The sequence below is a fragment of the Cupressus sempervirens genome, chromosome 11 (genome assembly GCF_028749045.1).
Source record: "Cupressus sempervirens isolate cs-2001-9-10 chromosome 11, ASM2874904v1, whole genome shotgun sequence".
NCBI classification, from domain to species: Eukaryota; Viridiplantae; Streptophyta; class Pinopsida; order Cupressales; family Cupressaceae; genus Cupressus; species Cupressus sempervirens.
In genome coordinates, this window is record NC_143128.1 from 535,053,435 (window position 1) to 535,070,355 (window position 16,921).

General features: G+C 34.5%; 1 protein-coding gene across 5 annotated transcripts in view; it reads left to right on the top strand.

Annotated features, from left to right (window-relative positions):
* Positions 1 to 1,865: 1,865 nt before the first annotated feature.
* The window catches only part of EMB2804 (tubulin folding cofactor B), a 316,373-nt gene continuing 301,317 nt past the window's right edge, over positions 1,866 to 16,921 (top strand). The window contains exons 1-2 of one of the 5 annotated variants that reach the window (XM_089809401.1): positions 1,866 to 2,188; positions 2,326 to 2,454. In XM_089809401.1, the coding sequence (XP_089665527.1) occupies positions 2,353 to 2,454 (102 nt within the window). In that variant the 5' untranslated portion in view covers positions 1,866 to 2,188; positions 2,326 to 2,352. Of the gene's footprint in view, positions 2,189 to 2,274; positions 2,455 to 16,921 lie in introns of all 5 variants that reach the window. The other 4 variants (XM_089809404.1, XM_089809403.1, XM_089809405.1 and 1 more) reach the window with 4 other exon arrangements.

Below are 16,921 nucleotides of genomic sequence, written 5' to 3' on the forward strand. Positions count from 1 at the left end.
AATATCTTCAATATTATAATTTGATCTTTGGTATGAAGCATATGGTGTTACCAAGGAGGAGCTTGTATAATTCTAAGCTAAGGTGTACCCAATAGAAGACATGGGTTGGTGTTCCATAAATCATTGAGAAATGGACTTGAACTTGTAAACTTTGAGAGAGTTTATAGTCGGTGTCTCAACAACTTGGACAACATTTATATCCCTTGTCTATAAATCTCAAAATTACTAACCTAAATAATTGAAAGGATTATGATGAACACTGATATATATTACGATTGATGATAAGGGAATAGTGAAGTATTACCAAGGAGAAGCTTGTATAAATCCAATCTAATGGATCTTATCCCAATAGAGGGTAGGAGCCAACGTTTTGTAGATCTTCATGAAATGGACTTGGACTTGTAAACTTTGAGGGAGTCCATAAAAGGTGTCTACACATCTTGAAGAACTTCTATATCCCTAATTGTAAACCCAAATAATAATATAAAAATATAATAGATAATTGAAATGACTATTTAAGCATCACAATTGATTCAAGAAGTGCCAATCATGACTGACCCAAAAATGGTATATTACATAAATGATTCACCCCCCATCTTAGTTATTTGGTCTGTTCAACAATATTACAATTTAACTCTCTATGGAAAACTCCCCTACTAATCAATAAATGAGCTAAGGGGCTCTATAATGAATGGTTTATAGGGCACAACTCTTGTTGAAGATTTTATAAAATGGGATAGCAAGCTAAGCGAGCTTAATCTTGGAGGAAACTCCATGTTTAAACGTGTTTGAGTTGGAGTAGTACTAGGATATATGACCTTTTGGGAATGTCCAATACTTCACCTCAACGGGCATCACCTAGATGCAATGAGTCCTTAGTGTTTCGACTAAAAGAACTATATAGTTGAATCTTGATAACAACATCACAATTCAAATTTTATTGTGGGAATTCCCCCTACTAATTAATTAATGAGTTAAAGGGGCTCTATAATGAGTGGTTCATAAGACATAACACTTGTTGAAGATTTTGAAAATGGGGTAGTAAGCTAATTGAACTTAATCGCGAAGGAAACTCCACCATTAAGCATGTTTGAGTTGGAGTAGTATTGTGATGGGTAACCTCCCATAAATACCCAATGCTTCATCCCTATGAGCATCAACTAGATGCAATGAGTGCTAAGTATCCCATCCATTATAATGAGAGATGTGTTCTTGTGAAGCACTATCCATAAAAAGTGGGTCAATAAGTTTGACTAGAAACATTGAATCTTGATAGCAATATCACAAATTGACATCTTGTGGAAAATACCTCCTACTTATCAATGCATACTTCAATTTACAAAAGGGACACACACAATTTAGTTTGGGTCATTAGGATATCTAGAGTACATCATCCTTGGTCCACCATATGCTTTTTTGCTATCAAATCTTCTTTGAAAAGTACAAAGTTGACCCATCCCAACTTTAAATAAGGAGAAGTTAACGCTTGTATCTTACAATTCCTATAGATATTTGGATACACAAATAACCCTTATAAGCATTCATATATTAGAGGTTAAGGCAAAATAAATTATAAACTACAAGATTCAAGAAAATCGAAATTATGAATCATAAGATTATTAATATGTAGAAAATTACATACACATTTGCGAAAATCAATTTTACAAATATTAATACAAGAAGCATTAAAATGTTGATTTTAAAATATTGTGTTATTAACAAACCACCTATCTTTCTCTATGGTCAAAGTCTCACTAAAAATGATTTTCAATTTAATTTGCTTTCTCCAACTATTTACATTCATAACAATAATAATAAACTCCAATTCAATTAATATATTCATTTACTAAATATAAATGTACACTATAGAAGTTCCTTATACAACTTCAAAAAAATAATCCTCGTGTTCAGATCATCTGTATTTCCATAATTTGAAAAACCATACTTTCGGAAATACATATCATCTGTATTTTCATAATTTGAAAAACCATACTTCCGGAAATACATATATAACCATGAACTGCGCGTAAATTCGAACTGGGATTCTCTCTTTCATGTTTTAAAAAGTATTCAGCGCCTCTCCTCATAGCAGCTCTGCTCTTTAGCTGTTGGGAGCAAGACGTCGCTTCATTGGCACATTGAACAGATTTAACTGTTTGTAGGATCCTCACTTTGGAATAAAATACAGGTATTCCATACCTTTTTATAATTCTCTTGACATTCACTTAGTATCAATGTTTAAAAAGTATTCCACAAGGAGGACGTGTTTTTTAGGGGAAATACCTGGTTAGCTTGGCTGGAATATTGGCTAACGAGTGTGATTAGGTTACCGGCATCGTTGAAGGAGAAGGGATGGCATCTGTTTTGCAAAATGCAGGGGATGAAACAGTCCGCTTTCGAATCACTCATTCTAATCTTAAGCACCATTTCAACGAGATGCGCTTTTCCCTTCACGTGGGTATCGACAACTCTATGCTTTAATTACTGCGATATTAAGCGTTGTTTATTTGATTTCTGTGATACTTTTCTGGTTTTAACATACTGCAAACATATCCCTTAAGACTCTGGCACAGGAGAAGTGGATTTGGGCTAGTACTAGATCGGCGGGCAATCAATTTAGGGCAAATTACCCAATTTCTTGGGATGTCCACTTATGTATGTTATACAACGTATTAGGCCATAATGTAGATCATGGATATAGAGCTGAAAATTCTTTATGTGTAGAAGTTTCTCCTTCAATTTCTTTTTTCATTCATTTCCTTTTATTGCATCTAGAGTTTTTTTTCGTACGTCATAATTTCTGTTTATCAGCAGGAGTACATTTCTCAATAACTGTTCTCCTACAAAGAGTGGAAGTAAAACACCTGCAATGAACCCCGTCTGGCATATTGTTGTGGGGCCAACCTTGAATACGAAAGTGATTGTAGCCATTAGATTCCACTAACATTCACCTTCACCTTCACCCACATAGCTGCTGAATAGTAACTCAAGACAAACGAGCCTATGCATAATATCCTATTGACATTTTTATTCTCCCCTTTTTGATCACAGGGGAAGTTTCTGACTGTCCATATAGCAAAGGTTTCATTTTGAGTGCCTCAGGAAAATCATCATCATTTAGGAAGAATTTTAGTACCAGTCTTAGTGCTGGACATCATGCATTCAGCAGGATACGTAACGGGGACAGCATGTAGTAGGGATATGACAACAGAGCCCTGTAAAATAAATCACTGGAGAACAGGAGCAATTGCACCTCTCATGCCTGTCAGTCTGGCTGCTAAGTTGTATTTTAAATTAAAACTTTGTTTCAAAAAGCATAAAATTTTGATTATTGATATCTTTACTCCATTCTTTAAGAAAAATATTCATTTTTTTTCAGTATTTCATTTTCATGGGATTTCTAAATGAATAATTTTAAAGCCAAAGTTCTATGTCTAGCAGTCTAGCACCACGGTTATCTGCTTTTCTTATATACACTCTAGCTCCGTATCCTTTGTAGCAAATGTGGTCTCTCAAACAATTCAAACACTCTTTGTGACATCTAAAGCTGTCCAACTTGGGTAGATAATATATCTGCCTCATTTTATAATATTGAGATCTAATTGATACAAAATATTAACTGCATGGTTGTACCTCCATGGCTTTAGCATCCTCTCACTTCTCCAACATTCTGATGTTTTGTTCTTTGCCTCTTGTTTTATGGTTTTGAATCACTTGTTTGGCCCTTGAAATTGCAGACCCCGTATATGGACATACCTTTTATCAGTGATACACCATGAATCAGATCTAACTTTGGTTCTTTTACAGCTAAGTGATATTTAGCGTATATACAAAAATAGCAGAAATAAAAGCATATAGCTGACTAAAGAATATAACAACCCTGAGTTGCCAATGTTAGTATAATGTTGGAAAATGGTTTCACTATTTTATGAATGCAAACTAGGAATTAGATCTATTTCCCTTGATTACATTAAGGAGAGTGGATCCACTCGGCTCAAAGGATTAAGCACAATGTAAATTCAACACCTTGTTTGAGTTGAAATGGACTATGCAAAAGGTGTGAGCTGGATGCTAGATCTAGGGTCAAAGGTGAGAGATTGAGGGTTTTAACCCGCAAAGAAAATCATAGAACAAATATGTAGACTAGGGTTACAAATTTGGTAAGAGAAGATGAATGTTACATCCCAATTTTTGACCTAATTTGAAATATAGCCTTTAAGGTTCACATGAAGTCAGTTGACAGTTTAATTCGTTATAATCTGGCGAAATGGTAAGATAGTCGTTATGATTTCAAGTGAAGGTAACATGCTAGTTGATCGTAATCACGAATTCATGGAATTGAGAAGATGGTTAACCGTTATGATTGATTATGATAAAATAATTTATCATGATAATATAATTTAACAGCGGGGAATTTCCTTGTAGGAAACATGTCGAAGGGGGTGGAAGCATTGTTAGAAAAGAATTAGGCAAGAGCATCACATAATTGGACAGATGGGTAGAGGACCTAGTGACTTGGAACAGGATACATTTGTGGGACCCGCATGAGTTATTGAAACAAATAATTTAAATAAAATAATTGGGTTAAAATATAAAACATATCTCAAAGGATTTTAATTTATCTTTTATCATATTATTATAGTAAATATTTAAATTCTTGTATTTAAATATAAAAATGATTTGGCATCATTATATTTTAATAAATTAATAAAGTGATGCTTATAAGTACATATAAGATTTTAATAATATTCGAATTATAATAACATTTGAATTATTATAATTTTTGAATTACAACCTTCCAACTCTATTCTTTTCAATTTAATATTCTTTGCCTTTAAATGATAACACTTGGCATAATTAATCGATTTAACATTTGGCAATTTGTGAGTTTTAATCTTTCCAACTTTTTCTTTCAACTATTCTTTTCTTTTAACTGATTATCACTTGGGAATTCGAATGGTTTATGATCTTGAACCGACGGAAGCCTAGAAGTCATGCCTTCTCATATTTTGGAAGTCGTGAGTGAGAGGGAAAGGGGGGATAGCCGAATGGGGGTTGCAAAACACTGATGTTCTTTGTTTTTCTCACCTGGAAGAGCTTTCGACGTTCTACTTCAGCAGAGGATTTTGCCCTTCTAAATGCTATGGATCTTGGACGCTTGGCTTGCTGCAATAGAAGGCTTCACACAACATCACTTGTGGACCATTTATGGTACCCTCTTTTCATTCTACACAATTCATCTCTCAAATATAGACATTACGGCGACAGTAAGAGATTAAGCGATCCACCAACATACCTCTAGCAATCTTGGCATCAGACATTCTGCTTCAAGTAGAATCTACACAAGTTTGTTTTTGGGAATTGCTTCATTCGAAAATGCACTGGAGACAAATGTTAGGATTGAAGAGTGGATTTAAATAATTCAGAACCACTGAGAAGATGATCTAAGTTACTGGGAGTTTAGTTAATCGAGTTCTCTTTGAATTTGCACATGGCTTTCAGTAAGTTAGAATTAGATGTTGTACATTGCTTAATATGGTTTGAGTTTCTTTTATTAATAAACAAAGCTTTAGCACAACCTTTTTAGATAAACCCAATCTAGGTCGTGATCATGTTCGCGAAACTAGTATCATAGTGATCATGGTGTATATGAACAAAGACAAATTGCACCGGACCTGAAATCAATTTAATTGGAATCAGAAAGACTTCCAAAACATATAGAGGGAGAAAGCTTGAGGATTGCATGGCGGTACCAGAAAGTACTTAAATGGAAACCAGTTAGATGAGAGTCATAGTTTTTAACAGTCCGAACTGACTTCATTATTTGGGATTGCTAATTCTAATCTAGTCTTGGCAGCATGTTCAGTCTGATAGAATCACAAACTTCAACAAAAGAAATTCAAGCCAAAGTTACGTTGGGGGTAATATTGAATATTGATGAGCTCTTTACATAACAAGGTATATGTTGACCCAATCATTGCAAATAATCATAATATGTATGTACCTTTATTGCTTACGATGATGTATTGTTGATACTATAGATTTGCTTCTCTTCTAATTTTGTCTTGATAATGGCAATTGAAAGCCAAGAAAAACTTAGTAAGGATCCATAATCATTATGCTAATGGATGATAGATTTACACAATCAATTTTGAAATCTTTAAAAATCATAGTTAAGTAATCACTGAGTGTGAAATGCTGGATGTATATAATCTTCTAGTATAATTGGCAGAACCAGTTGTTCTGAAAATTCCTAACACCTAGGACTTACTGGCTGTATAGCCAAGAAAATGGGTGATGAGGTGAAAGAGAAGAATCTGTAATAACATGAAACAGTTATCAGATGACATTTCAATGTTTAACATTTTAATATGAATTAATTAATAGCTCATGCATAATCCTATTACTGTATTCTCCTGCTATCAAGCTGTATGGTGTGTTAATTACTAGAATGCCTAGTGGATGACAAGATGACCCCTGCCAATTCCGGGGAGGGCCTTTCTCGTTAGAGATCGTGTGGGGATAAGATTTGGTTCGAGGTTGGGTGGTTAAGCCCCTGACAATGTTTCACCTCTTCCCAAGATGTCAGTCGTGAGTCACACAGAGATAAGCTATGCAGTCAATTGTTTAACGGAAACAGGTATTATCACTTTTATTTATGAGGAGGTAAGATTAAATTGAGTTATTTCATTGCTACTGTTATTTTACACCTAGATATAAGAGATAGACTCATGGATTGCTTTTCATTTATATGAATATCGAATATAAGTATATTTCTAATCTTAAGATACTGTCACAGTTAAGTAATCAGAAGGAAAGGAATCTGAAGCCCTAATTGATTGAGTGATAGCTGGAACCCTAAATGATACAACGGTATCGAAAGCCCTAATTGAATCCATGGTATTGGAAGCCCTATTTGAATCAGTGGTATCAGAAGCCCTAATTGAATCCATGGTATTGGAAGCCCTATTTGAATCAGTGGTATCGAAAGCCCTAATTGAATCCATGGTATCGAAAGCCCTATTTGAATCGGTGGTCTTGGAAGCCCTAAGTGATACAACGGTATCAGAAGCCCTAAAAGACTCCAATGGTAATCGATGCCCTAATGATTTCAGTGAAGCATCCCTATTTTGATTTTCAATCTCAGTTTTCCGAGGTATGCGGTTTTTCAATTTCTGTAGTAATTTCATTTGATGGTATTTCAAGTTTATAGTTAAGAAATTTTGTCTAACTGATTTTAACGGTAAATCTTATTCACATGAACATGAATGATATAACTATCTTCCTATGAAATAAAGTAATAACTGTATTCTTTGAGTATGATAGATGTTAATTTAGACTCGAGAAACTGAATGTTACAATGAAAAAGAACCCATGTGAAAATTCGGGGGTGAAATCAAGAGGTCAATGGTGCTTGGGTGCTATCAACCTAGAAAAGTTGGATACAGATGAACGTTGTATTTCTGGGATCAGACTGCTGCTTAGAATATTCTGCCAAAAAGTGTATGTCAATGGTGCTTGGGAAGCCCTTAAGTGTGCTTTTTCATATAGGTGAAATTTCAATTTATAGGGCCTTGTCTTCTTTATTTGATTTCAAATCTGTATCTTGCAATCCTTCCACTTGCATATGCAAAGAAGAGAAAAGGTTGGTTTACAAAAGTTTGCTTGTGTCGTAAGTTTTGGAATCAAGCTTGAAATTGAATTGAAATGTAATTGACATGGAAGACTTGAAGTAGTAATTGAATCTTACACCTCAGATTTGTTGATGCAATACTCTTTGAATGTGATCACATGTGTTGGTGCAATAATCTGACGTGACATAAAGGAGATTAATCATAAAGACCTGTGTGCATGAAGATTGCTGTAACTTGCTACTCTACAATGCTTAGATCTAAAGAAAGTGTAAGGATATGGTGGGATGAAATGTTGGCTTCAGTGCTTGATAAATGCTTGGTCTTGGATGTGAAAATGAATTAAGCAAATGCTCTTATATAGGGTTCTTAAGGTATTCTGTCAATTAAGCTGACTGCCAATGGTCATATCAAGACATCGGGATCGTGGTACAACTAGTGGGTACCTTAAACCAAAATATTTGAAATTGGGCCCGTATTGGTGGGGCAAGGGCCCCTAAGGTGCTATTGACTTCCCAAAACAGGTCAATCAAGTGGGAAAGTAGGTGCACATAGCCCTAAACACCAATTTGGATCACCATGTGAAGATATGACATCAGATTTTCAGTATTTCAGCCAGAAATAGGTCTGGATTAGAGCTAGAAAACTACATACAAATGCAATGGCAAAATGTGGTGTAAATTATACAAGATTACAATTCATGATGCTATATTTAGCCTCCACTTTAGTGGGAGTACAAATCAACAAGCATACACACAGTAAAGTAGAAGAAAGAGGTAGATCAACACTTGAGAAACTAGGCACAAGATTACAAAGAGATGAGACATTTGACTAAGGTCGAGGGAATAAGTGTCGAAGCTTAGGATCTTAACTTACCATTATTTGCAAGGATACGCAAAGCAAAACAAAGACAATTAAAAGGCTCCAAGTCAACTAATTGAAGAGACCTTGATGATCAAAATGTCTTGATTGCATGTTATTGCAAGGGTGCAAGTAGTCACATTAAAGGAGAAACAACATACATCAAGTGATAAGAAACCATGATCCAATCGACTAGCAAGGTGTGTTATGCTATGGGCTGATGGAGGAAAGAGATGAGAAACATGGATCTCATGAGCTAGCAAGATGTGTTATACTATGGGATCAATGAAATAGAAGAGGAAAAGTCAAAATGGTCTAGCAAGTTGTGTTATGCTAGTCAACTCATCCTAAAATTTGAATAAGGATAACCAAACAAAGTAAGATGTTTGTAAGGAGATCCTGCAACATATGAATAAGGATAACCAAACAAAACACACTATTTGCGAGGAAATGTTGCAACACTTGAGTAAGGATAACCAAACAAAGCATGTTTTACGTGAGGAAATTTCGCAATATATGCAACAAGAAGGCTGCATAAATACCCCTACCCTTAAGATGTCAACATAAGACTTTGGTGATGTCTTGAGGAAAAGAAAAACAAGGATAAACACCTTCATCACCACATGCAATCCAAGCAAAAGAGGGCATAACTTTATTGAGGCAAGGAAGAGTTTGTTGTAAAAAGATATCATGCAATAAGTGTAAAAGGATTCTTTTGAGGGATGCAAGAAGCAAGAGATCTTTGCTCAAAGACATCTTACCTCCAAGTGGAGATTTTAAACAAAGATAACATATTTGACTAAGATAGGGGACAATGACCAAAATATGCACATTTCCTTTTGCTAGGTAAAGGGATTCTTAATAAAGGACAACACACTTTGTACCCGAAGTGAGAGATCATTTATAATAGATACATGCTTTCAAGCAAGGAAGAAGTTGTAATTAAGGATGTAAATCTTTTGAAAAAGAGAAAATTCTTGTAGAGCAAAGAATTCTACACAAGAAAGGATAATATGCCATAAAAGATACAACTTGACAAATCCTTAAGAAAATTCGAAGATTGAAACACTATTCTTGCTCCCCCAGCATGGAAACAAGAATAAGAAGGCTATCATGTTGCTCACCAAGTATGATTGCACCTTGAATCGTACACCATGAATGACAATGAGCCCCCAAAAGATAAGCTACCAATGTGACATAGTGAGGAGCAACACATAGGAACTTAGATGTGATTTAGAATGATCATGGAAAATATGTCACTGAATTTGAGGTCTACCTAAATGAAGGTTATATGTGAGAGTTTTTCTTATGACATAGATAAGTGTGGGTACAATTTTAGATCCTATTTTAAGGCAATGTGATGGGACCAATTTTGGAAGAGGGTAAGTCATAGCTATGGATGTAAGGAAGAGCTAAGTTATCATCACGTGTGTGAAAGGGAACATGTTGAAGATCTTGGATAAAACTATAAATCAAACTATCAAAAGAAGGTAACAACTCCAGTCATAAAATGCACTTTAATTAAACAAGGCACTCACAAAATCTATTTAATGGATTAAAATCAGATTTGAAAATGAAAATTCGAATGTTGTGAAATTTAAGTAGCACTGGGGTCACCAAAATACAATGTTGGAAAATGGGTTCACTAGTTCATGTATGCAAACTAGGAACTAGACCTATATCCCTTGATTACATTAAGGAGAGTGAAACTACTTGGCTCAAAGGATTGTGTACAAGGTGAACTCAACCCTCCTTGTTTAAGTTGAAATAAACTGCGCAAAGGATGTGAGTTGGATGCTAGATCTAGGGCCAAAGGTGATGTATTGAGGGTTTTCAATATGCTGAGAAAATCATAGAACAAATATGTAAACTAGGATTACAGATCTGGAAAGAGAAGACATAAAGGAATCCTTGTCTGACATCTAGGCATGAACTAGGAGGAACCCACCCTTGTCTTACTTCATCAATGTCAGTTGTGGATGAAAGTTGTTTTCAAGATCAGAATGCTACTAAGAACCTTCTTTGATAGTTTCATCAAAAAAGTGCAGGTCAATGTTGCTTTGGGTTGCCGTTGACCTTGCTTTTTTCAAATCTGCAAAATCTCAATTTGCACGTCTTTGTCTTCTTTATCTAATTCTGAATCTACGCCTTTCTAATCCTATCACTTGCACATGCAAAGAATAGTAAATGTTGGGTTGATAGATGTTTGCCCAGGTTAAACACCAGTTTTGGAAATAACATTGAATTGAATTTCAATTGACATGGAAGATTTGAAGTAGAAAACTAAATCTGATACCTCAAACTTGTTGATGCAACACTCGTGAATGTGATCATATGTATTGATGTAATAAGATGGCATGACATAAAGGAGATCAACCATAAAGCCGTGCTTGTGTGAAGATTGTTGTAACTTGCTACACCATGATGCTTAGATCTAAAGAAGACTCGAAGGTATGTTGGGATGAACTGTCGCTTTGAGTTCTTGATAAATGCTTGATCTTGGATGTGTTGGATATGAAAATGAATTGTGAGAATGCTCTTATATAGGGGTTTCAAGGTATTTCGTGAATTAAGCTAACTATAATGTTTATATTCAGATATCAAGATTGAAAAATAAGTGTAGGGACCCTATCACATGCTCGCCTCAAACGAAGACAACAATTTACTCCATCACATCCCTACTGCAAATGAAGACAACAATTTCCATAGCTACGAATAAGAATGATTAAATACAAGTTTGTGATCAAGTATTAATAAGAATGATCAGATTAATAATAAGCAGTAATAACTAACAACAATTGAACTTGTTAATAAGTTTGAAGAGGTGTGATCAAGGAATAGAAACAATGAGTTAATTAACGATAAGAGAAGAGGCATGTCTCCACACAAGGATCTACTCTCCTAAATGAAACAAAATATTTATAGAGAAGGCCGTGGGAAGGAAGAGGCATTGGATCAAACAACAACAGAGGGAAATAATTTGACATCAAAGGTGGTTAATTAAACAACATGGCCAATCAAAATATAGAAAAAAGATTATTTGTGATTCCCTAAATATGTGGTATCGAAGAAATACAATCATAGGCATTGAGAAGAGCTTTGTTATTCATTAGTAAATATAAATTAGCAGCCCAAATATCTCTCTAAACAACATGTGAGATATAATGCATTTCATCTTGGTGAAGTCGTTATTGAAGAATATTACATTGCTAATGTTATATATACAATCTTGTATGTTATAATACCGCATATGCAAAATATAGTAGATATAATGATTCTTTAAAAGCTTCATCCAATCCACCATTTTGTTATAGAGGGCAGATGTGGGCATATAAGGAGATCAAGTAGCTGAGTGGTCCATTTAAGTTGAGTAGGAGGCCAAATGACAAATATACTTTTGTGCTCCTTAGGAGTCCAATATGACAAATATATTTCCATGCCCAAATGGGGCCAATACGAAGGATGCACTACCATGTCCCTTAGAAGGCTGAATGATAGAGGCACTTCCATGCATTTGAATTGGACGCCTTTTCTGATCTTCCATGGACTTCATAGCGTAGATGAGTCATTGGAAAAAGCCTCAAAGGAATCCCACATATGCTATATGACTATTATGATTTGTAACTTGATTATATGTTTATTTGTTTTTGATAACTAATCCAATTACAAGGTCTAAATCAAGAGATTAGGTTAAGTTCTCATTTTTTGAGCACAGTCCAAACCCTAATTAGGAATCTTAGGGTTAATCAAGCAAAGTCCCAATTTGATGGGTCAACAGTGCCCAAGGCACCATTAACCTCCAAAAATAGGCCAAACAAGCAAGAAATCAGGTGCACATAGCTTGGGACAACAATTCGATCACCACAAGAATGTATTATCAAAGATTTCTGGGAGAGATTTGGAGAAGAATTTTCACTTTAAAAAAATATTTCTCTATTTCGTTCTTCTCACATTTGTTCAGAGCATATTTATGGGATTCTTTAAAGCTTATTTTTTATAGGGAACAAATCTCTAAATATATGCGTTGGTTTAACACAACTTGATAAAATCCCAACCAATTATTTTGAAACCAAGAATGACTTCATGAGTTTTGATTATAACTCACTTTTATTTGATTATTATACTATTCTATTAATGCTATATTCGCACCCCTCGCCCGCCCACTTTGCATCATTCTCTAAATGGGGACATGTAGACCATTCAATACTTGATGAAAACATTCTATAGCTCATCCTAAGGTATGAGTAGGGGCTTACACATCTACTCTTGAGTAGCAGTGGAAGTAGCCTCACTATGCTCACTATATTTTCATCCAAGGATAGGGACAAACAAGTCTACCCGATGGAACTAAGGATAGGGACTAACACATCTACCCAAGGTATTACATCATGTTTGGATAGGGGCAAATATATCTATTCAAAATCAAGGTCGTGAATAGGGATGTATGCATCTGCTCACAATGATTATGACTGGGGACACACATCGAATCATAATCACCAACTCTTTTGATTGGGTACAAACACATGTGATCATAATCACCAAGTCTTCTGATTGGGGATTCTTAGAAATAGATAATATTGAGAGGGGGGGGTAAATTAGTATTCTACAAACTTTTGCCCACAATTGGATATTGTTAATTACTTTTCAACATGCATATGAAAGTAAACCAACAATGCTGAACAATAAATAAAACCGTACACATAGAGAACACATAACACCATTATTTGTTAACTAGGGAAAACTTGACCAAGAGAAAACCCTGGTGGGGATGGTACCCACAAGATGATCCACTAAACAAAAGAATCCTGTTAAGGATATTGACTTTGTTAGGAGTCTATGAATTACGTATAGTGTCTCGATCCTTGTTAGAGGATTAGGCCCTGTTAAAGCCTCAACCTTGTTTGGAGTTGGTATTACAATTACAAATGTATGCAAGAAGAGCCCACCGCCCTTACATGCAATTATACATAATAGTGCCTTTATACAAAAGAGATAGATACAAAACCCTTTTTATCATTGATTGCCGTACTTTGCATGTCCTGATTTGACATTAGAATTCGCATTACATATCTCTCAGATAAATTTGCATGTCATATAGATAGTTCACATATATATCATAAACTTTATTCTCAGATATATCACATATCGCGCACTTCACATTACTTTGCATAAAGTAACTCTTTACTTATACCATTTCTTTTCACGAAACTCTTGTAGAGTCGGCTTAATGTAAATACACGTTACACTGACTTATGGTAAGCATCTAGGATGTCGTCCCTACAAACGTAGGTAATTATTTCGTGACCAAAATAATTCCTTAACACATTATACATCTTTTCCTATTGTGCTTTGTTTAGCTGTGCATATTTTCTTTACTGGTGTTTAGCTTGTACCTCTATCCGTACTGACCTGCGCACTTAGGTATGTCATCATGATACTCTGATATACCTTCCCTTAACTTCGCATGTGCCAAATATCTTTGTAGCCTCTGCTATACCAAAAACAATTTTACTACGCTACTAGTAAAATTGTCTAATTCTTGGACAATTTTCTATCTCTGACTATAAAATCTTTAGTAGGATATATTGTCCTTACATTTTGAAATATATGTTTCCATAAATGACAACCATAACTCATATTACCTAGCCATATTGCCAACAATCTCCACCTTTGGAATTGATGGCAACATATGGGAAAATTGGCTAAGTCCTAAAATGTTATACAAAACAATAATAAGCATCAAAATAAACTTCTCAAAATTGGCCTTCAAAACTTCAAAATTTTATTCAGGTCTTGATCGATCATTACATATCATATTCCTTATTTCTACTTTTACAACGATTTCCTATATACATAGCTAAGCTCCCCCTTGCATATGTATACAATTTCTTACTATATTCTTCTCCCCCTTTGAAGTCAATGACAAAGGTGTCAAAATCTATTTACATGTTAAAAATGTGTTACATTACCTCTTCTTAGGCTGATAAACAAGATACACAGTCACCAAACTTGACTGCAAGACTCTTCATATTCTTTTTCCATGAGTCCTTGACTCCTTCTGAAATGCTGAGCAGAGCTCACAAACCATAAGATGTTATCTCCACTGCATTCAAATCTGAGTACACAAAACTATCAAAAGATGTCTTAAGTGACAGACATTCCTCCAACCAGCGCTCCAATGTGCTCAATCTCACTGATAAGTGTTCTCTCAGAAGTGAGAACTTTTTAATTATCCTTTCTTTTCTATCTTCCAGTAAGCTTATCTCATCATAAGCCTTACTAACCTGTGCTTCAATTGCTTCGATTTGCACACCCGGTTGACTGATTTGACTTGCCAATGCTTCCACTTCAGCGCATTTGGTCTTAAGCTCACTGTCAATGTCTTTTGTGTAGCTGAAAGACATTGTACACTTCGCATATAGAGCTTTGCCTTCGAGCTCACATTTCCTTACTGACTTGATGCAGGCATCAAGAGTCAATAAGTCATTCCTTATGTTTTGACAAACAATGTCAAATATCTGAGCATCATGCTTTGTCTGAGCTTGTGCTGCTGCAATTTCTGATGAACTTGTGAATTCAGCATCAAATGCCTAAATCACAGTTTCTGCAAATGTACTAACATTGCCAATTTTATTGATGTCTTCCAAATGCAGATTTGAAGAATCATAAATATGAGAGGAGGAGACATGTCTCATGAAGAGACATGTCTCTATAGTTAATCATCATTAGTTAATATATTAATAATATAATTAACCATATGTATGACTCATCTTTAAGCATATATGTAATATGTTATTATTATATTATATTATTATATAATAATATATAATTTATAATATATATAATATATATTATATGTAAAATTTAATGGATCTTAGTTGGTGGAGACATATCAATTATATTTCAGTCTGATTTAATGATTTAGCAGACTTCTATATTCCTTATTGAGTGCTTGACTTCTCAATTATTTATATGTTCTTAATGCAGTAATATTTGTTCTGATATGAGATCTGTATGCCACTTTGATTGATATGATTTGCAGATACAAATGAGACAAATATATATATATATATATATATATACCTATTGAAACAGAACCAAGTAAGGTTATGACCCTACGTGATTATGTCCCAAATAGATATACACATTAGTGTCTTTTCATAACAACTATTATATTAAGAATGATAATATATATATATATATATATATATATATATATATATATATATATATATATATATATATATCAATTACTAACTTTTGATCACAGATGTTTTAATACACTTATTGCTAATATTCTTAACACTCCCTCTTTAGCAATGAGGGTTTGAAACACACACACACACACACACACATATATATAAACATAGATAGGTACCACTCAACTGTGGTTTAATAATTATGGTGTATGGCAAAATTTGGCTCGAAGAACCATAACAATTTTCATGGTGTTTGGCAAAATCCGGCCCGAAGAACCATGATGGTTAATATGTCTAGCAAAATCCGGTTTAAATAACCATAACAATAATTATCACGGTGTCTGGCAAAATCCGACCCGAAGAACCATGATGGTTATCAATGTGTCTGGCAAAATCCGGCCTAAAGAACAATGATAACATTTTTCTTCAACATTTTGGTGTTAGAAGATTGGTCAACTATTGATAAGATCGTCACCTTACAATAGTGACGTTAAACACATATGAAAGACTGTCACCTTTCATTTTACAAGTTTGCAAACAATCTAATTTTCAATAGTCATGAATATATATATATAATTTGCAAATTACAATTTCAGATTTGTCATACCAAGTTTACCTCTGAAATACTCTATTCTCACTCTTGCAAGCGGCTAGGTAAAAATATCAGCATTTTGTTCATCAATGCTTATATAGATCAACTTGATCACATTTCTGTCAACCATGTCCCTAATATAGTGGTATGGAGTTTTGATGTGCTTTGATCGATTATGGAACATTGGATTAGCAGAGAGTTCGATTCAGCTCTGGTTTAATGTGGTAGAAATATATATATATATATATATATATATATATATATATATATATATATATATATATATAAAATATCAATTACTAACTTTTGATCACAAATGTTTCAATACACTTACTGCTAATATTCTTAACACTCCCTCTTTAGCAATGACGGTTTGAAATATATATAACAATTTTCATGGTGTCCGGCAAAATGTGGCTCGAAGAACAATAACAATTTTCATGGTGTCCGCTAAATCCGGCCCGAAGAACCATGATGATTAATAGGTCCAGCAAAATCCGGCGTGACTAACCATAACAATAACTTTTATGGTGTTCGGCAAAATTTGGTCCAAAGAACCATGATGGTTATCAATGTGTCCAGCAAAATCCAGCCCGAAGAACAATGATAACACTTTCCTTCAACATTTTGGTGTTAGA